This window comes from Ascaphus truei, chromosome 3 (genome assembly GCF_040206685.1).
Source record: "Ascaphus truei isolate aAscTru1 chromosome 3, aAscTru1.hap1, whole genome shotgun sequence".
Taxonomy (NCBI): domain Eukaryota; kingdom Metazoa; phylum Chordata; class Amphibia; order Anura; family Ascaphidae; genus Ascaphus; species Ascaphus truei.
Window position 1 is genome coordinate 189822260 of NC_134485.1, and position 22656 is coordinate 189844915.

The 22656-nt window shown below is 42.7% G+C and overlaps 1 protein-coding gene across 1 annotated transcript in view; it reads right to left on the reverse strand.

Annotated features, from left to right (window-relative positions):
• Positions 1–8244: 8244 nt before the first annotated feature.
• The window catches only part of LOC142489303 (uroplakin-3b-like), a 43116-nt gene continuing 28704 nt past the window's right edge, over positions 8245–22656 (reverse strand). Inside the window, exons 4-6 of the mRNA XM_075589826.1 lie at positions 15895–15974; positions 14257–14386; positions 8245–11375 (exon numbers count right to left, since the gene is read on the reverse strand). Coding sequence (XP_075445941.1) covers positions 11306–11375; positions 14257–14386; positions 15895–15974 — 280 coding nt within the window. The 3' untranslated portion in view covers positions 8245–11305. The remainder of the gene's footprint in view (positions 11376–14256; positions 14387–15894; positions 15975–22656) is intronic.

Sequence of the window (22656 nt, forward strand, 5' to 3'; positions counted from 1 at the left end):
GACAGCGAAGGCAAACATATGCTTCATGGGTACTATGGTAATGCATTTGGACACTGGGAATTGTTGTAATGATTTTCTGATGGTAAGATAGTTAGTTTCTAGCATTGATGTTTATTTTTTTTTGTTTACATTAGGACTTAGACTATTTATTAATCCATTGCAATCATATAGGTAGAGGGAAAAGTGGGTTGAAGGGGAAACTGATAAGTTGCATAGGAATGTGATTTCATAGTTTCCAGTATTTTGTGTACTTATGGTTCCAACGTTGAATGAAAAATCCAGTCTCTCTTGCTTCTCCTACCACCCACTCGACTTCTGTATTTACATTGATACTGGGCAATGACATCAGATTTATAAAATAGTGTATGAATCTTTTCTTTACTTATTGACTCCTATACAGATGTGGCAGACGTTATTTCCCCGTTACCGCTGGTTTTCGTAAGATATAACACAGAAAATATCGCAGGCGTTAAAGAGAACATTAAAAGTTACTATTGTTTGTAATAGAGCTAGGGTATTTCTTACAATAAATAAAAAGGTTGCATTAGCGGGTGAAACATCTGTAGGTCTTTGCTCTTTGCCCGGGTTCTAACACTAAAGGAAGTACATAATTATTTTTTAAATAGTCTTGGCAGAAAGACAGTTTCCATTTGTATTTCTTATTTGTGACACCAGTTTTGTATATTTGCTCACGTACCTAGAGTCATTGCTCACAATAATATAATGTGATTTTGAGAAACAGAAGGCAGTTTGATTTAATGGTGGGATAAAAGTTAATGTTGCAAGCAATTGACAAAAATAAAAAAACAGGATGTTTGTTTTTTTCAATTGCGGTTAGGTCAGGGGTTCTCAACCTATGTTTCCACTACTACTCTTTCTTCATATACTCCTAAGGCCTGGGACATGGTCAGCGCTTATGCGCTGACCCGTGCTGAGCCATGCTGCTGCTCGGCACTGAACCCCTGCAGCTGCAATGAGAGCGGGTTTAGCAGGGGCTCGCGCACGCGTCAGCACGCTTGGAGAAGCGTGTGTCTGACAGCGTTTTGAAAATTCCCTGCTTGCTGGAGCGCACGGCCGGTCACGTGAGTGGTTCGCCCAATGAGGGCGAACCAGCTCCGTGACGTCACTGGCCCGCCCCCATCCTACCCCCGGCCCGCCCCCTGATGGCGCGCTGTGTAAGGCCAGGGAAAGCACCGCTTTCCCTGAGCCTCAGCGCGCCTCAGCACTGTTTAAAGGCACTATGTCCCAGGCCTAAGAGTTGCTACCTTGGTTGGTGAAAGTGCAAGTATGATATTCTTACACTCAGTGCAGTGTCGACATAGATGTTTGCGGGACTCGGTACAAGGATATGTGGGGCCTAAGCTCTTACCGTCTCCGGCAGCATCACCTCACACAAGGTCCCGTCATCATGGCTCTGCGACATCAAATGGTCTCGCATTGCCATGACAACGTGATGTCACGGGATGTCATAGCACCATACGTTTTCATGGCAACGCGACGCTATTTGACATCACGGAGCCATGATTACCGGGACCCTGCATGAGTAGATGTCACCGGACAAGGTAAGAGAGTTACAGAGGCCCTACGCTCTCCTCGACAATCAGTTTAATTGTTGTAGGGGAGAACGTGGGCCCTCTGTATGCACGGGGCACAGTCACGGCACCGCCATCAAGCCGGCCCCGATTTTCAGTGTATTAAAAAATGAACAAGCAGATAATTAAAACTAAGGGGACAAGTGCAAGTAATAAATGTATACATAATTGTTCTTTGAAAATTGAAAGAGTAGCTTGCATCAAAAAAAATCTATTTTCACCTAAAATCATTAGTGGCATACTGCATGTTGGTATGCCATTATTCATGTTCATACATTTGGTGCATGTTGTCTTATTCTTTGAATGTTGTGCAACATTTTCATGCATATGAAACATTAAAAATTATTTGCGTCTACTCGCATTTGCCTTTTATGCCAATAAATAGTTGAGGGACACTTTTGACGCATTTCTTGGAGGGAGCTCAGGTTGGGAGAGAGAGTGTTATACCCAAAGTAGAGGTTGGTCTGCTGATCAATCATACTCAATGATTGCCAAAAGAGGTGGGGTGGTGGTAGTGTTGGTATTCATTGTGACCATGGCCTTAGTAACAGCAGCTGGAAAAGACTAATGGATGGGACCCTAGAAAAAAGGGAAATAGCTGCTCCTACAAAAAAACAGAAGAAGTTGTACTTATACCCCAGCAGCACCCTTTTTGTGTGAAAAGAAATAAACGCCACCCTCTTCTACATCACTGGGTCAGAAGGACAAACTCACCACCAGGATGGGAAAGGTTGTACAGAAAAATTAGATGCTGTTGCAAGACTAGAAGTCCTGCGCATGTTCTGAGTGTATAGGGAGAGGTGTTATCTCGTATGTTGAATAAGTTGAAGAATTCTGACTTGACTAATTATCTGTTACTTTGATCATCGATGAATGCGAACATCCTAGTGGCCCTCTCAGGTTGTCCCTTGGGGTATACTGCAACAAGGCATATTTTGGAGCAGGACCTTTGGTTACATCCTTCTCCGCAAACCTCGGTGCACTGGGATGTGACAGATGGTGATGGTGACTTCTCTTCTCCTTCCTCCCCGCCTTGCTTTGCCATGGAGGAAGGGTTGTTGAGTTGGTCAAGTGCCAATGTCTCTGGATGTAGAGATGTTATGTGCTTGTCACGGTTGCACACTGTACATTTAATGGCTTCTTTACAATCTTTGAACAGATGACTTATGGAAGCGCAGCATCTGAATCAAACTTTGAATTCTCTGAGTAGGTTCTTGTGTTGCTCTATGGACTTCATCTTGAACTTGAAGCATCTGTTAAGTGGGTGTAGCTTCTTGTGTATGAGACATTCACTGTTTTGGTCCCCTGTCTCTCTGCTTGAAGCGATTGAATGATTGAGACATGTAGATGTTGGAGAAGACACGTCTGTCCTGTGGACCAAGATAGGCATTCTGGTGCTACCGTATCTTGTCACCGGTCCTTCATTCTTTAGTTTGCTTGCACTGGGCATGGTTGGTGTACCCCTGGCTAAGTTGGGATCATTTTTTGTTTCAGCTGCTTCTTGAATGAAGCTCAAGAAGAATGACAAGGATAGGGGGGAGGCGACTTGCTTCTCCCTTTTGTATTTTGAACCTTGCGAAGACCATCTTTCTTGAAGGTTTTTAGGTAGTTTCTCCAAGATGGGTTTCACTCCACGAGCTTTGGGTTTCTGGAGCTTGCTGGGTTATTGCAAGTGTTGTTGTTTGGAGGTGTGGCCCCTCCTCCCCAGGGTTTAAAGCTTACCCCGCCCCACTTTCAAATTAGCAGTTTTTATCATGTTCCTACTGTATGTATCACAGACCCAGAATGGTTTTCTCGCTCCAGCAAAAAAGAGAGGTACATGAGAATTTTACCAGGTAGTGTTAGGACCTGCAAATTGGTCATGCCGTGAAGTGGCTGCAGGCTTATAATGCCTTGGCCAAAGGGTTTAACTAAATGACCCTTACTCATGAGCAGATTAGCACTGAAGTATTGTTCTATATGTTGTGTCACTTGGTATGTTGCGCTGGGCCTTTCTGTTTTTGTTTTTATATTTTGCCACGCTCAGCAGCACTGCTTTTTGACACTAATATATATGCTGTATGTATGATGTGAGGGTTGGTTTTTGGGTTCTGGAGCTTGCTGGGTTATTGCAACTGTTGTTGTTTGGTGGTGTGGTCCCCTCCTTCCATAGTTTAATGCTCACCCGCCCTATTTTCCAATTAGCAGTTTTTATCATGTTCCTGTGTATCACAGACCCAGTATGGTTTTTCTCCCTCCAGCAAAAAAGAGAGGTACATGAGAATTTTACCAGGTAGTGTTAGGACCTGCAAATTGGTCATGCCATGAAGTGGCTGCAGGCTTATAACGCTTTGGCCAACTAAATGACCTTTGTTGTGTATGTTGTGTCACTTTGTATGTTGCGCTTGGCCTTTCTGTTTTTCTTTTTCCAAGATGGGTTTCACTCCATGAGCGGAGTCTAAGACGTTAAGACCCAGTAGGACTTGATCAGCTCTTGCAGACTCCAATTCCTGCAGCAGATCTCCAAGCTCTTGTAACTTTGTATAGTCTTTAAACGAGATTCTTGGGAAGCTGTCAATTCTCTTGAAGAGTGCGTCTTCGATTACCTCTGGGCTACCAGCACCTCTCTAGTTTCTTCCACACTAAGTCGAGACCTACTTGAGGGTTGTTTACATTTGAGTCTCTTCACATGCTCTGCAGATTCCTTCCCCAACTACTTGGTTAGCAAGTTGAATTCTTGCCTTGCAGTGAAGCCCAGGCTCTTGATTACTTCTTTGACTACAGACTTCCATATTTGGTAGTTCTCAAGACGGTCGTCGAAGTTGGTAAGTCCTGTTTGACCAGATCACGCCGGATCATGTACTTTTCCATACCTGTTAGGCCTGATGCATCAGTGTATTGATTTTGTGGAGGATGTGGGCTGTCACATTCTGGTATATTGCTCTATCCGCCATCTACGTTTGCCACGTTGGACTGTAAGGACGAGTGGGGTTGATCACGCGTCTTTGGCCTGTGTGCAGAGTGTGTGCTTGGTGCAATGGTGGTTGCTGGGAGGGACCTTGCAGTCATCTCTTCCTTGGTGTGGATGTGTGATGACCGCTGGTCAGTGTGGGGAGCTGTGTTTCTCTGTGTGGGCATACCTGGATTGCGAGCCTGTTGTAGTGCATCCTTATGTGTACGGCATGTGGATCACTGTTGTAGCTGTAGCTATCCCAGGTGGTGTATGCCTTTGAAGAAACAGCATCTACTCAACGTGGACTCTCCAATGCTTCAGCATCTGTGATATCCTCCTCATCAGGTACATATGGTGCGCTGGCATTCACACTGGGGAGGCTCCTCACATAGTCTTTAATTTGTTGGGCTGGATCCTGTGAAGCTATCCGACTATACGATTGTTCCCCGCCATTGTGTCTCGCGGCTGCTTCTAAGACCTCCGCTTGGGCTGCGGCGGCATCCTCTTCTTTACTTAAGGCTTCTAAGTTCACGTCCAACTCTGCCTTCTTACGCGCAGTGGCTGTAGCAGTGGCGGTGGCAGTAGCTATGGCAGCGGCTGCAGCGGTGGTTGCAGCGTCCCTCCGCTCCTCCTCTTCTAGGCGGGCTCTCTGTAGTTTCATGGCTGCCTCTTTCTGAGTGTATTCAGCCCTTGCGTGTGTAGCCTCTGCGATAGCTCATGCCTTAGTAGCATTTGAACTTGCGCTAGACGCATTAGATTGCGCTGATTTTGCCGACCTTGAGGAATGCCTGGATGCGATGGAGCGCTGTGATGCAGTTTCCAGCAAAAGGTTCTTTCTTCTGCTCTCAGCTTCCATGTGTAAGGGATCCACTCCTGGGTTTGGCTGGAACTCATTCTCACAGTGCTTTAGAGCTTCCATACAAATCCCTCCCTGAACCTGCAATCAGAATCACCTGCTCTTGGTGTTACTCTGCAGCCTGCCTATTGCTGCCTCATATGGAGCTCTGGTCCCATTGGCTGATGGTGCGATTTAGCCGCTGCCCTTTCCCACAGGAAGTGGCTGAACATAATACTTTTGCCAAGTAACTGTGCTTGCCACAAGCAGCTCTGTTTGGCCTGACTTTGGCCTTGTCCTCTTCTCCTAGTTCCTGGCAGACATCGCCTTCGCCACGCTGAGCGGCTACACTGTTCCTCAGTGTTTCCTGTGGTGTGTCTGCACTCCTGCTTTTCCCGTCGCCTTCCTTCTACCCTGTTCCCTGTTCCTGTACCCACTGCGCTGCAGCACCTACGCTGAAGCGCCTTCGCTGAAGTTTTTCCTGTTGCCGAATTTTTGCCTGTGACCTCAACCTTCACTCCTGTGCCACCTGCCTTGACTCTGGCTTGCTTATGGACTACTCTGTCTTCTCCAATCCTGACCCGGCTACGCACGACTACGGACTACGCAACCCGGACCCGGCTTCGTGGTCTATGGTCGGTGTTTTCACACACCCACCTCAGCCCTGCGGTCCGGTCTAGGTTTGTGGTGAGCATAAGCGTTAGATCGATATTATTCTGTAAGTCTCATTCTTGCAGATTTTCACCAGTATTTGTACTGGTCAAGTAGGTGATGTATGTCTCTGACAGCACTCAGTAGCATGAGTGGTCGGATCTTAATTGGATTATAGCCTGCTGGAGCTGCTTCTCATAATCGCCAATGCTAGCAACATTCCGCATTTCAAGTCCAGTTTTTTCTCAGGCCTTTTCTAACTTGTCGCGGTGCGCGTCAATGGCTTCATATTTTTCGCAGCCCTTCTGTGTAAGTGTAACTGTTCGCTTATGCCTTGCGCCTCCTTGCGTGTGTTGCGGTTGTGTAGCAGTCTCAGTGTCTGAGTTGTCACTCTCATGCGTGGTGTCTGGTGTGGGTCTGAGTTCTGCCATGCTCCAGGTGTATGTTGGCCTTTAGCCAGTGTATGTGGCGTGCAGTCTGTTACCTGCGTTAGCAATGGACGAATGTCTCAGATGGTGCCTGTCGGTGTCCTGCAGTGCTTAGCGTAGCGATAGCTGTACTTTCAGGTGTCCGTGGGTCTAACCCATGTCCTGGCGGATGTCTGTTAGCGTGGCCCTTACTAGCCTTATCAGGAGTAGTACGTAGCGTAGGGGTCGGTCTGATGCTGAACCTCACTGTGGGCTGTGCAGAGCTGCAGGGCTTGCTAGTCTGTGTAGCTGTCGCTGCAGTGGCAGCCTGTGTATATGAAGGGGCTCTACTCTCTTAAGCTGTCTGCATCTGTGAGGCAGTGACTGGCCTTTAGAAAACTGTTCTACTGCAGCTCCTGTAGAGTTGTCTTTTACTATTCTGACTCCAGGCACACTGTCTTTAAGGGTAGAGCCAGGTAACATAACTCATTCCCCTTTTATTCACACCAAGTCCTTCCTTTCTTCTGTAAGCTTTTATTGAGCAATAGCGGCAACATGCAAAAAAAAAAAAGGGTGGGGGACTGTAGTACTGTAGGTGCAATAATTCAGGGTAAGGTAAAATACATTAAACTTTATCAGAAGTATATGTGAGACATAACAGTTCCTGAAGGCTGCTGGTTGAAAGAGGAAAGGGATATGACCTGACATTCAGGAAAAGGGGCAGGGCAAAACAAACAGCCAGGGGGTCCTGGATCATACCACTCAGCAAGTGGAAAAATTATTAAGCAACAGGCTGAGAGCAAGCGGAACCATTGTTGCAATGTTACACTGTGCAGTGACAGGAATCACAGAACAGGGAGAAATGTACAACTGGTCCCAGGACAGACATCAGCCCCAGGGATGGAAGTGAGAGAAGAGTGAGGCTGGTGTGTCTCATTTGTGTCGGTTCCTGGGCCCAGGGTGGTCTTAATGCTTAAGACAGAGATTTTTCTTTTTTGTTTGTTTCAGTAAATTGCATCTCTGACCCCCATCCCACACCTGCAATACTGAGGTTCCATTCACCACCTTAAGAGGGTTAACCTCTTCATCACCTTATTCTAATACATAGCATGTGAGTGTGATGATCTTGACCTTTTGCTGTGTTGCACTAATCCCCCCCCCCTTTTTTTATTCTTGCATATACCTGGGAGTATTTGCGCTCTATATCCTGTATTACATAATATTGTGGGACTGGTTTGCACTTGCTATGATTGGGAATGTCTAATTGCCAAATTAAAATACAATTTTGTGATTGGCTGGTTGTGTGTGGAATGCAGAATTAACTGAATTATCTGCCACCAGTTCTATCCTATCCATGGCAGATATCACCAGGTGCCACCCCCAACACAACCATTTAACTTATTTTGTTTACCTTTCTGTGGGAGCCCAAACAAGTCTGCTTTTCCAGAAACAAACATAACATCTAGGTTAGCACAGTGTTTGGCTTGTTGAGTGTGAGACCTAACTGTCCCATCTGTAACCCATGGGAGGGAGGGCCCAAGTACATCATTATTTTATTCACGTTTTTGCCCTGTAATAATAATAACAACAACAGAACAGTGTTTTTTGTGATCACTGCCACAGCAGCAGGGTATCATGACTGAGAGACAAATCCAGTAAGAAGTGACTAACTGTGAGACAATCAACTATAGTTAAAGCAGGATTGCAATGGTACTGTAAGTTATTGAATCTCCCCAAAGAACTCTTGCAAAAATTATAACCTAGCGCACTAGTGGTAGCTTAGTCACTTACCAAATAAACCCTGTTACAAATGGAACATTAATAATCTGTGTGGGTTTTGAAAGCAGGAATGCATTTGAATGAGAGATACATTTTAATAACAAGCAATAACATCTTATGGAGCACAGCATCTTCCTCGTTTGCAACACCTAACAACCCCCCAATCCCCCATCACACTGCTAAGAATCCTTTCTAAATTCCCTTATTAATAACACAGTTTAATATAAGGAATCTTCTGTAAATTATCCTACCCATAAACATACACATTCTACATACAGTATGTTCACAAAAAAATACAAATACAGATAAGCACAAACACTGGGATCCAAGCAGATGCCACACCAGAAAATAATGAAAGAAAGTTGAAGGAAAGAAACAGAGAGAGCAATGATGGTAGGATCACTTGGCCGATCTAGTCTGCCCATTTAAATAATTAAATCAGGGATTTGAAAATAACTTTAAATAATGTTTTCAAAGAGTCCAGAAGAATTAAATATGCAATGTTGTAAGCCTGATCTACAGTATACCATTACAAATAACGAGATGCAGCACTTTTGAAAGCAACACTTGATTAACAGATAAATTCCACTTGTAAACATTATTTCACGGCAGAAATTAACATCAGATCTGCAAATGATAGTTTAGCAATAAAACATTCATAATACATGAATTAAATACAAATTATAAATGCTATGAAACCTTGTACAGTATTCAGAGGACTAAAAGCAATATTGGTTCACAGTAACCATGAATTGGAGGTTGTGTTATTTTTTATTGTCGGAACTAGACAGTTATTCATCAAAGTTGCTTCAAGGCTTCAAGACATAACCTACAGAAAAGTGCATTGATAATATAGATTATGCAAAGGCTTTTAATTTGAGTGCAATTTGAGTTGCATTTCCCAGAATCCCTTGCTGAGGTGGAAGCACTGTATGCTAGGGCAGGGGTGAACAAATTGGGGGGCGCCACATTTTTCTGAGGGGGCGCGGAGCAGAGGCCCCGCTCTCTTCCCCAAGGCATTTAAATTGGCATTTAAATTAAATGCCGGGGGATCGCGTGAAGCGTCTGCAACTCTAAACTTACCTTGACTCTGCCGGCGTCAGGATTCGTGTCCATGGCAACGCGGCGTCAAATTGCCGCGGGGTCATGTGACGTGACATCACATGTGTCAAATGACGCTGTCGTGACGTGACATGACGTGACGTCACATGACCTCGCAGATTAATTTGACGTCGCATCAAGCTAAGTGTCAAAATGACCACTGAATCACCAATAGAAAACCAGGATGCTATCTATTGGCTGCTGTGGGGAGCCTTGACCCTATTGACATTTTTGAAAGAATATTCTAGCTTGCCGGCCATGTTTGTTGTCCTGTCGTCCATATTTGTAGTTTTTTTTCATGTCTCAAAAAGATTTTTGGGCACACAAAAAATAGAAAATAACTCAGATATCTCCAGATGTCAGAGAACTATGAACAGCTTCAGGAGAACCCCAGGTTCAGGCAGGATAAACCCCAACACACCCACCCCACTCCAAAAAATGGAGGATTGCTGCTTCGAATATAAATCTAGCATGAACCTTTCAAAATATGATCTTAAAAAATTGACTAAATTACAAAATTAGACTCTCCTGACATTAAGTACAGGTGGCTACTTTTTAAACAGAACTTAAACCAATGTTTAAATGTCATGCTTATTGCTCATTCAAGTGAATGGACTGTAAGGGGTCTTCCGGCCACAGAAGGTTTGCCAATGCAGAGCATCACTTAGTAAATATGCCCTATGTGAGTTTACTTATGCTTTCGTACACTTTGTCCTACCCAGCAAAGGAATATTAAGTATTTATGTCCTTTTTTTGCACTTTAATTCTGACTATGAGCAGAAAAAATATTTTTTAAAGATTGATGCATATTTGTTTAAGGATGCAATTTGCAGTGAAGTCCCACTGCAAAGTAAAATATCAGTAACCCATAATGCCTTTAAAAGTGAAATTCTAGTTATTCAGTATAATTGTTTTCATATTGTCTTTTATTGTCCACCTGTTTTCTTCCTGACTTCATACTTGTTTGTGAAATTCTCAAGTAGCTTTCTGTTTTTTTGTACCTCATCACTAGTCAATGCAACTTTGGAATCAATATAGCAATAGGTCTTCAGTTATGTATGAGTTTCTAAAAACGCGATATGTATATACTGCAATATTTGTTTTGTGCTATTCTTAAATCATAAAACACTTGTAATAAAAGTGCTATATAAGGCAGCGCTTATAGTGCCTGGCGATGCAACGTCGCTCTAAATCAAATACATTGGCTCCGTCGCAAGCACTTATAGTAAGCGCGATGGCGACGGAGCGGCAAAAAAATTTGAAGTCGGGTCTATTTGATTTTTTAGAGACAGTCGCCACATGTGACTGTCTCTAAACCAATCAGAAACCGCGGCCTGCCCCCTTTCGTGACGTCGGTGGCGACAGTCGCGGAAAATCTAATTATAACTTTCGCGGGAGGCGACAGGTTACGTCATCGGTCGAGTCGCCGTCGCCAGCACTATAAGCGTGGCCTAATTGGTTACACAACTGCGTGCTTGTTAGTGGTTGTGTCTATGTGAGTAGGATAAACTGAGAGGTTACAATTCCATAATAAATATTTTGTCAGGAGAGATATCATTCTCTCTAGCTTTAAAAACAAAAAACAAACATAAGTAGTTACCAGTGTCAAGTCACCTTATTTCTATTATTACAGAATCTCAGCGTTCTGGCACTGATGGTTTTCAGCTATTCAAATTCAAAGTCTTTGTCTAGGCTGAGAGCGGTTTACATTGTGATCAACTGTAAAATAATGTTTGCTTAGTGTTTAAACTCCCAGTTCTGTTTTTATTTGGCTATTTACAAATAAGTAGAATGGAACCTATTGCTGTACACACATAAGTGCAGTTTTTTATCAACCACACAATAATTATACTACTGTAGGTTGGCGTTAACTTTTTTCAGGTCAGTATCATAGGTTGTTGACACAGAACCTTCATTAATCAGTCTCACAGTGTTCAGTTAGACGAAGAGGTAATACAAATAATTACTCAGGAAAGACAATTTCTCTGGCAGAACAGGTCATGTTGAATTATTCCTGCTCTGGACATTGGCGTTGACGTTTGCTGAAACTGTAAATTTTCCACGGACAAATTTTGGAGCTGTAAAAAAAAATATATATTGTACGCATTTCAATCAATCAGATTTTAATCAATCGTCTTTTTGTTTCGTAAGCAGTTGCATTTAATAAACTAGCTTACTAATGGGTTGTTAGATGAAAAGTCAAACGGTTTGCTTCCACAGTTCTAATTTGGAAGCTCAAGGACATCCTCCTGGATTCAGGATGTTTCAGAGCTGTGCATAACATTGTGCACATTTTCAACAGCCATTGATTTCTATATCTAACAAGCCCTAACTATGGCATTCACTATGCAACTCAATATACTATATTTTGGTGCAACAAATGTTGATTGAGTCAAAGATAAGAATACCTAGGGAATAAAAAATGTATCACATATACACTGTAACAAACAGAACAAAAAGGAAGCGTTAATTTAAAAAGTGTATATGTGTACTATGTATGTGCACAAAAATGCCTAATATTCTAACAGGTGAATAGAATATGAGGGGCAGCATGAAATATGTCTCTGACCACCCGGTCAGAGAGAGTGCTAGAGGAGAAGGAAGATATATCTCTGGCGCCTATGATGTACCACACATGGGTACAAATTGCAAATCATATAAATGTATATATAACAAAATATATCAAATGTATGCAACCCGGACTGGCAGTAGTATCAGGATCCAGGGATGGAGATGTCATACATATGAAAAATAAAAAAAATGCAAAACATAGCATAATACTGCATAATTGAACTATGATAACAATAAAATAAAAAAACATATAACAGAAACATACATGAATTAACCTATAACAAGCCGGAAGCTAGAACGCACAACTGGTGTACTTCAAAAATATAAAAAAACATTTATTAAAAACATATTTATAGTGTTGTTGTTATAATAAAAAATGTTTTTTAATAAATGTTTTTTATATTTTTGAAGTACTGCTGCGGCCGAGTTTATTCGAGCATTTGCCCGTTCTCGGCCGCAGCAGTAACCTGGCGCGCGCCGGAGGGTGCCGGGCGCGCGCCGAAGCAGCGGAAGAGCGCCCTCCGATCGGGGCGCTCTCCCTCCCGCTGCCGGGTCCGCCGGGTCCCCCGGAACCCCCTGCCGCCGTCCCCCACATCGCGGGACACCAGGGCTCCCTCGGGGAGCCATGGACGCGCGTGCAGGGGGCGCAGGCACCCGATGATGCGTGACCGCGCATCGGTGATGCGCGGCACGCTGAGGGAGTGCGGCTAGCACGCCGGGGCATCCCCCGGCTTGCGGTGCTAGCCGTGCTCGAATTAAACGTGTCGGTAGTGTACACCAGTTGTGCGTTCTAGCTTCCGGCTTGTTATAGGTTAATTCATGTATGTTTCTGTTATATGTTTTTTTATTTTATTGTTATCATAGTTCAATAATGCAGTATTATGCTATGTTTGGCATTTTTTCTTATTTTTCATATGTATGACATCTCCATCCCTGGATCCTGATACTTCTGCCAGTCTGGGTTGTATACAGTTGATATATTTTGTTATATATACATTTATATGATTTGAAATTTGTACCCATGTGTGGTACATCATAGGCGCCAGAGATATATCTTCCTTCACATATACACTGTAGTAATAACCAGAGTAAGTAAACATTGTTAAAATGCTGCATAAAAGAGCTTATTTTTTTTAGTATTAATAAACACAATTCATTGTAATGAGATATTTGTTTGATAAAGTTTAATTTATATACCATTCGCAAAAAAGTTGAAGCACAAGTACTTGCATAAACATCTGTCCTGGGGTTGTGAAATCTTTCAACCAAATTGACTTCTATGCAGCAACAAACACGTAAATATGGGTAGATTAAGTTGATTAAATCTGTATACAATAAGTTTTCTTCCTTTTAAAACCTGTAAGGCCTTTAGAGTACAGTAAATTATAAGGATATGCCAAACAAATATCCACTACCTGGTACTGTACATAGTACCACATGCCCAATAATATAGGAAGGATAAAATGCACTTATGTAGAAGTTTGGTGGGCTGTGTGAGTAAGGAAAAACGGGAATTATTCCTGATTATGGGAGGTACTTTTCTGTGATTGCAGCTCATTTCGTTTGCATCTCGGGCTCCTTAGCATGGGACTGCTCTATCAAAATATATGTAGCAAAGCAAAACTTGGCACAAATCGATGAGGAAGAACCAAATACGATAATATTTATAAAAATAGAAAAGGAAAGCTCGTGGCATATAACAGTCAAAGCAACCTTGAAAAATATCTTCAGGTGCTCAAAAAATAATAATGAATCACTAGGAAAATACAATAATTTTATTTACAGCAACACCCAATATTCTGGTCTGTAGCTAACACTTATTACCATTTAAAGTTTCTGTACCTGATGATGGTACTATAAAGCCAAAACAAACTTCTCTCCCCTTTAAGTTGATAGCCTTCTATTTAAGGTCAGGAAACTGAGTCTGTCAATATGCTCAATCAATATTAGATGTCATGGAAACATAAAAATGGGGTTTGAAGAGAATCAATATAACTACAGTACTATTCCTTAGCCTTCCCCATGGCTTTGAGTGTGTCTATTTCAGGCCTTTACTATCATCTCACAAAGGACAGATTTATTTTTTATATGTTGTGCATCATTTCATTTATATTTAAAGCTTCACCATACATTGTGTGAGCTTCAGGGAGGAGAGAGCAAAAATATACTCACTGACTTGTTATGAGCAGGCAAATAGATAATTATCTAATGTTTTATTGATTTGTACTTTAATAAAGTCAGATATGGGAAGACAACAAATCTGTAAAGTTTTAGATCTAGGCAAAGAATTTCTTTTAACAGTTATAGGAGGATAATAACTGATACAGAATGATTTAATGACTCATAGCTTGGAATAAAGCATAATTGTCTTAAAGTGGTTGGACTTACCAGTTTTGGAAGAAGCCGGCAGTAATAAATGCAAATAAGCCAGTAATGAGAATAGACAGGATTGTGGTTATTACGATCATGCCAGCGCTGTGATGCCTGATGCGGGTGTCAATGGTAGAAGGATCCTGTGCTGCAGGAAGCAACAGGTATACATCAGTCAATGCACACTTATTACAAAGATGAATGATTCTCCTGTTTTACCTTTCTCATTGGAAAATAAAATATATTATGGCCACGTTTATTCTCTCTTCCCACATATTTTTAGGTTTTTTTTGTGGGGAAAAATTCATATGATATAAATGTAAAATAATGTCTTGTGGAGTATTATATAATATATAAATAACCTCATAAAATCTCACCACAGAAACATAAAATATAGAAACAAAGAAATAGACAGCAGGTACTGTAAGAACCAATTGACCCACCGGGATACCCTAGTGACTATCACAGGCAGTTTCCACATTTCTTACTGTACTGTATTAGTCTCAGCATCTCAGTTGGGGGGCTGTTCCATGAATTCACTACTCTTTCCATTAAGATGTACTTCTTTACATTTGTTCTTTTCTCTTTATTTTACACACTTGGGTGTGATACCAAAACTAGAGATGGATGAGTTTTTAGTGAAAATTCGACATTTGCTTCGAATGTGGCATTTTCTATTGCATTATAAAACTTTTGTAAAATTACAGAAGTTAACAAAAATGCTATTCATGGAGGGTATTTTTAAGCCGAAAAAGTTTGATAAAAAAGTACGAACCAAAACTATATATACAGTAGAATAGCCACGTACAGGTACAGCTCAACCCCCTTATAACGCTGTGCTTGGGGTCCAAAGAATCACATTGGGTTATAAGCGAATCGCGTTAGAAATAATGTACAATTGTATGCATGGTACAATAAAGTATTTCATATACCAATAATCATGTTGTAAAGTATTCATAACTAAGAAAATTGGGACAAATGCTTGCATCGCGTTATAAGCGGATTCATGTTTTAACGGGTCGCGTTATAACGGGGTTGAGCTATATGAAGATTCTACAGTGAAATTGCACAACTTCTCTATATGTTTTCAGTTTACAAGATTGATCAAACTTTTCACAATTTTTAGAACTTCTTCAAAAATTTACTCCCCAGTTATCTGTACTTGAGTATTTTTTTAGCCTGATTAATATCTGATTAATACTTAATTGATTTTGCTTTTATGAATACAGCATTGTAATTAATGGTTCTGATTTTTGTTTTCATCTCCGTGGACTTCTTGTTTCCCGCGATATTTACCGCTATTATTTTTTAAATGAGATTTAAATCAATGGTCGTCCAATAGGAAGCCACAACCAATCGATGTTGCCCATTTTTTTCCCCCAGCAGAGATTTAAACCCAGTAAGCATTTCGAAAACCATAGATCCCTGAAACTGAAAATAGTGCAGATTAGCTCCAGAGGATCTCTGGTTCCCATCCTATAAAAAACTGCGGGGTACAAAATAAACATGAAGAGGGTATTGCTGCTTTAATTAATAACCCTGATAGTGGGAATTAGTCAGTCTTCTATCAGTATGAATGCTGTCATGTTATTACTGTACACTTTATATATGCTACTTTCATATACTGTACTGTAGGAAGCATTTTCATAAACTCACCTATTCTAAGAAAGATGTCATCTGACCATAGAGTTTCGGCGACAACCGTTCCGTTTGGCCCAATAACTAAAAATCTCACCCTTCAAGAGTTAGAATAAAGAATAATTACAAACTGAAAGTTAGTAGACATTAAAGGGTCAAGAAGGAGAATTGTTTTTGTTGTATCATTAAAAAGTAATAATGAGTATGTAGAAACTGGCTGAGCTGTAGCAGACATTGTTCCCCCTGTTAACACAAGTTAACGCCAAAAGAATACGTTAAACAACGAGCGTGTTATCTCCTTAACCATTGTTTTCAATAGCGCTACTGTTAAATAACAGTAGTTAATGCAACACATTAGGCTAAAGGGTGTAATATCATTTGCTACATCTCTGTATGTTTTACTATAAATCATAATAAGTCTACAACATGCTGTACAGTTCACCAGCACATTCAGCAGCTCTGCTATCAATATGCTGTTGCTTTTTTTATCATTAATGTTTATGCCCAGAGTTACTGAATGTTTACTAAATGTTGGTACATACCACCTCAGATGGAGATAAATGACAATATTAAATGGTGAGACTTATAAAATGGCAAACTGCCATCTTTCCTACAGTTAATGCATGCAATCAAACCACTTATTTTGTAAATTGGCTCCCTGATAAGGAGAAGGTGGGAAAAGTGTAGAAGAACCACTGGTTGGCCTTAACTTTAGCAAATGCAGCACAAGACAACCTGCCTCATATCAGAATATTTCTAACAATGTAATAAAGTGACACCCACTAAGAGGCAGTGAGAAAGAGAGTGACAGTGTTCTTACCACTATGCTACTCCATGGCCCATATTCACTATAACAGTGATTCCCAACAGGAAACTCAAGGGGTTCGCCCCCAAAAATATGTAATGGTGGATCACAAGCATTATAGTGGGTTCTTGATCTTCTGTTGGGAGTGGACTGCACATTTAGTATGGCCCCAAACTGCTTGAGTGGTATAGCTGTCAATTACAGCAGGAGCTTCCAAAGTTGCTTCCCACAATGCTTTGCATCCACAGCAGCACGGTATTGTGGGGCATGACTTTGGAAGTTCTCACAGTGATTGGCAGCTATACCACCCAAGCTGTCTGCACATTCTGTGTAGTGCAGTTTGGGGCATTATTAAAAGTGTGTTCCTTCAAGAGCTCAGCACACAATACTGCCTGGGTACAGACTGGATCCAGTATTTTGCTAGCAATAGTCTGATGAGTAAGCATTAAAATGTATTAATAATTGCTTTGTGGAGGAAATATTTTCTAACAGGGGGTACACAATGTAAAAAAGGTTGGGAACCACTGCACTAAAGGTTGCTGTGGGAGTTAAGACGTGCTAAAGCATAGCACCCTTTAGTGATTATCGGCCCACGTTGTTGCTACTAGTATGTGCTGGTTTATACCTTACCTCGGTTTGCTAACTTTGGGCCTAGGTGTTCTAACCCACTATAAATATTAACTATAATTATATGCATATATAATCCAGGAACAGATGTATCAAGCTTTATTTTACCCACTGATAATGGAGAATAACGCATTATATTTATGAATATCACAGAATTTCCATAGAATTCAAGGGCAGTGATACGCAAAATATGCCACCACTACGCACCAGCGGGAGCAATAACCCTGGCTACATCTGTATGTTTCATCAACTGTATGTCTTGGTACTTTTGCTGCACAGTGTCAGTGAATACAGACCAGTATGTTGGTTTTTAAAATAATTAAGAGGCAATCATTTAACAGGTGGTTAAAATCACACAAATACAGTGGGCATGTCACACAGGCTGTCAAAGTGTGCTAAAGAATCTAAAAAACTGGGACAAAACAACTGCACCTGATACAGTATATGAATGGGAAAAAATCCAATTGATTTCAATAGAAATCATTTTCTTTGGTAACTCCAAGGCTAGGAGATTTGATAAATAGACCCAATGTGTTTCATCTGCTCATGTATATAAGCACACTCAGAGGTCTTTGTGACAATGCAATTTTGGAATAATAGTTGGTAGAAAGAGGAACTTTCATTTTGCGTCTCTTTGTGTCATGGTATTGTTCTAATATAATACGTTAATAACAACTGTCTCTTTCTGACAACCTCTCTCTTTCTGACAACCTCTCTCTTTCTGACAACCTCTCTCTTTCTGACAAACTCTCTCTTTTTGACAACCTCAATCTTTGTCGTAATAGTGAGACACCACTAATTTCATTCATTAGAGATACATAACAAACACAATTACTCTGTTACACAGACATGTCAGAGGGCAGACCCTTGCTGTTGGTTTCTAGTAAGTATAAGCACATTACATTCTTGCAGCATAACAGGCAGCAGTACTGTCAGGGCTACTGACAGATTTCACGGGGCCCAGGACTAGAATTACGTGCGCCCCCCACCCCCCACGTGTCGGCAGTATTGTGAATCCACCTGTGTCGGCGGTATTGTGAGCCACCCTACCCAGTTTTACACCTCACGAGCCCCCTCTATTTACACCCCTCTTCCCATGTATCTCCCCTGCATCTCACTTTTATTCCCTTTTCCACTTTTCCTCACTCACTTCCTCCCTCTCTCACCCCCTCTCACTTGCCCCCACCTTCCGTCAATTACCCCACTCTCCCACAACCCCCCACAAAATACATACCAAAAAAAACCTTCCCCAATACATATTTTAAACACCCCCCACGACCAATACATATTAAAAAATACACCCACTCCCCCAATACGTTTAAAAAATACTCCCACTCCCCCCAATACATATTAAAAAATACCCCAACTCCTCCCAATAATATAAAAAAAAACAATACATATATAGAAAAACAATTTCATATAACAAACAAATACATATAAATAAAAACCGCAATGCATATAAAAAAGCCCCAAATCATATATAAAAAGCCCCAATACATATAATAAAACAAATACATATAAATAAAAAAAACAATGCATATATAAAAAAACAATGCACATATAAAAATATATATATATAAAAAAAACAATACATATAAAAAAACAAATACATATAAATAAAAAAACTCAATGCATATAAAAAAAGCCCCAATACATATATGAAAAGCCCCAATACATATAAAAAGTCCCAATACATATAAAAATGCACCAATACATATAAAAAATACATATTAAAAAAATACATATAAATAAAAAACCTAATGCATATAAAAAAAAACCAATGTATACAGTATATAAAAAGCCCCAATACATATAAAAAACAAATACATCTAAATAAAAAACCGAATGCATATAAAAAAACAATGCATATATAAAAATCTTAAAACATAGAAAAAAAACCCAATACAAATAAAATTCAACAATATACATATGTAGCCCTGATTGGTTTTGGGCTATAGGTCTCCTCTCCTCCTGGCAGTAATGCCTAGTAAGGGTAGGTTGCCAGGAATAATTATGGGTTTCCCCCACTCATAGCAGTGCATTGAGTCAGGGAAGGTAGTGTAATCAGGCCTTATGTCCAATCAGAGGCACAGGGGTGGTTCCTACTGGACTTGTACTTAAGGTCCTGCACTTCCTGTATTTAGTCAGTCTGTCTCTACCGTGAGAGAGGCTGGTTTAACCTAACCAAGCTGTCAGGGCTCTGGCAGTTTGATGCCCTCCCTTAGGGGAGCGGAGGGAACCCATATTCCTCTTACTCTATTAGGGAGTAAGGGAAGAGCTGGGACTGCTCCTGGTGCCATTTGGCTGGGAGTGAGTCCAGGGACATCATGAGGGTGGACACCCTACAAGCTGATATCAACTGTGCTGCTGAATACAGAGAGTGAGAATAAAGGACCTGTGTTTTATTATACCTCTTGCCAGAGAGTGAGGTCTATTGGGAAGAGGGTGAAGAGATTATCCTGCAGAGACTTCTCCCCATACACCTGGGGGCTGCAAGAGATGGAGGCATTGCGCCTGTGAGTACTATTCGGGCAAGACCCCAGAAGCCTGTCCTTTCATTCCCCTATAACACCGTGCAGGAGACTCAGGGCCCCATGTTGCCAGCAGGTTTGCACCACACTCAACCATGTAACCAGAGCGGGTTTCCCAGAGATAGGCCCTATGTGAGATTGGGTGGGGGAAACAGGGTTACATTTGGAGGCGCTGCTGAGAGAAATCAGGACAGGCTTTCAGCAAAGCAAAACTGGAAGATTAAGATGTATGCTTCCAGAGCAAGTGTTGAAGAAGGAGGGAGTCTTGGTGTAGTCAGGAGGTCCCTGAACCTCGCAAAGCACGATCTAAGACTGGCCTAAAGAGGTGAATAGAGCTGGCAACAGGGCTATAGCTGTTCTAGTCCCCTGAGGCGAGTGATCATAGGATGCCTAAAGGAAGTATACTGGGTAACATGGGTCATGAACTTTTGGAGAGGGCCAGCGATACTGGCATGCGAAGAGGAGGTGACGCCCAGTGCTGCGGGGGAGAAGACCCCCAAAAGCACTACTTGCCGATAGCCAGACAATCACCATAGAGCACTTGTACTGGCATGTCATCGTGTGCAGTGTACATGGGAAAGAGTTTTGCCTAGCTTGGGGTATGCTGAATTACCACTGAGCAGAAGCAGAAATGGATTGCAGTGTTCGCAGGAGGGAAAGTCCCCTACTAAACAGTGAAGGTTGCGTTATAGTGAAAACCATGGGTTCACCAAAGATGGCGGCTACTATACTTGATAGTGCACCGCGTGGTGCGAAGACGCTAAAATGGCGGCTCCCACCGAGTCTGGACGGTGCACGTGCTGGGTGCATACAGGCTGCAAGAAAGCTGAGTGCAAAGATTTGTCCGGGTTTGGCGCGAAATCCAACGCCCTGCCTGAGGGAGGGAAGTGGCGCGAAAGCAGGAGCCGTGCCCCCCTGTGTTATGACTTGCTCAGAGAAGAGTCCATGTCATAATGTGATACCAAGTAACCCTCCTCTAATTTCCACCAGAGGGAGGGGTCACAGTGAGAACCAATCCAGAAATCCTACCCAGACTAAAGGAGGAGTTGAATGTGAGCTACCACACCTTCAGTCTTGCAGAGCTGGCGATCAAGACAGAGCACATTGTCGAGCTCCAATGCTTTCTACTATTTCTGCAGCTAGCAGTATGGCAACGTGCCATGTTACCAGGGCCGCCAACAGAAATCGTGGGGCCCGGGACAAACATTTTAAGCAGGGCCCCCCTCCCCCCCATGGCGGCGGTATTGCCCACCATCCCCTGCCCCCCATTTCACACCTCACGAGCTCCCTCTCTTCCCCCCTCTCTTCCCATGTATTTCTCACCCTCCCGCCTCACATATATTTCTCTTCCCTGCTTCTCACTCTTACTCCCTCTTTTCCTCACTCACCCCCTCCTCTCCCTCCGTCAATTACCCCACGCTCACTCATTCAGTACCCCCACACACACACATTTCCTCCCACAAGATGTATACCAAAAAACTTCTCACCCCAAAAAATATATATATATACATACGCACATATATACACAGACACACACACACACACACACACACACACACACACACACACACACACACACACACACACACACACACACACACACACACACACACACACACACACACACACACACACACACACACATATATACACACACACACAAACATATATATGTACACCCACCTTACTGGGAAAGCGTGCGTGCGTGTGTGTGTATATATATATATATCCAATCCATATAAAAAATACCCCAAGCCCCCCAATCTATGTAAAAAATACCCCAAGCCCCCCAATCCATGTAAAAAATACCCCAAGACCCCCTATCCATGTAAAAAATACCCCAAGACCCCCAATCCATGTAAAAAATACCCCAAGACCCCCAATACATATATATATATAAATCCAACTTACCTTGGGGATAATCTCAGCCTTTCAGGCCAATGGCTGCAGGGGGGTGGAGGTGGCGCGGCGTGCCGGTAGTGCTGCTGGTGAGGAGGGGGGCACGATGCTGCAGGGGGCGATGCTGCGGGGGGGGCAGTATGGGGGTGTCTGGTGGCTGAACGACCCGATCCTGCGTGGAAGGGGTGGTGGTGCTGCTGGCCCCGCTGCAGGCACCTGACGTTGCTGCTCCCGGTATGCTGCAGGGGTGGGGCCGATGCTGGCCGATGCTGGCCCGATGCTGAGTGGGATGGCGGGGCAGGATGGCCTGGTGGCAGCAGTAGGGGGGAGGCGGTGCCCCAATGCTGCTGCGGCGGCTGGCGGTTTTGGCCCGATGGCTGCAGGGGGAGATGGAGACGTGGGGGGATTAGGTGGCAGGGGCTGCGGGGGACATCTGTCTCCCAATGGCCAATGCTGCTCCCGTGCGAGCCGGGCCCCCTCTCACGCCGGCGTGCCGGAAACATAAGCCAACCTACTTCAGGTGCAGCGTTTTTTAAAAAATGTATTTATTTATTTATTTTTTATATAACTGGCGCCCGGCCGGGCCCCCCTCAACCACGGGGCCCGGGACGCCAGTGCCCTTTGTCCCCTGCTTTTGGCAGCCCTGCATGTTACTACCTACCAACTCCCAGGAGGCTTCCTGGTGGTGGAGGTGGGAGGCCGAGATTACCTCAGGTGTCTGTGCCTGCAATGCAGACTGCCTGGGGCTGAACCAAGTACCACTGCCCGGTGTCCGCAGTGTGGGATCTACTACTTATGGCCGTTAGATCCATTCACCACCGTCGTTGCCAAGCCGGACGGCCCACAAGCAACATTGACGGAGATGGACAACCTTGAGGTGGATGTCAGTCCGGGCTCGTGTGCCCTACCTTGTGCACC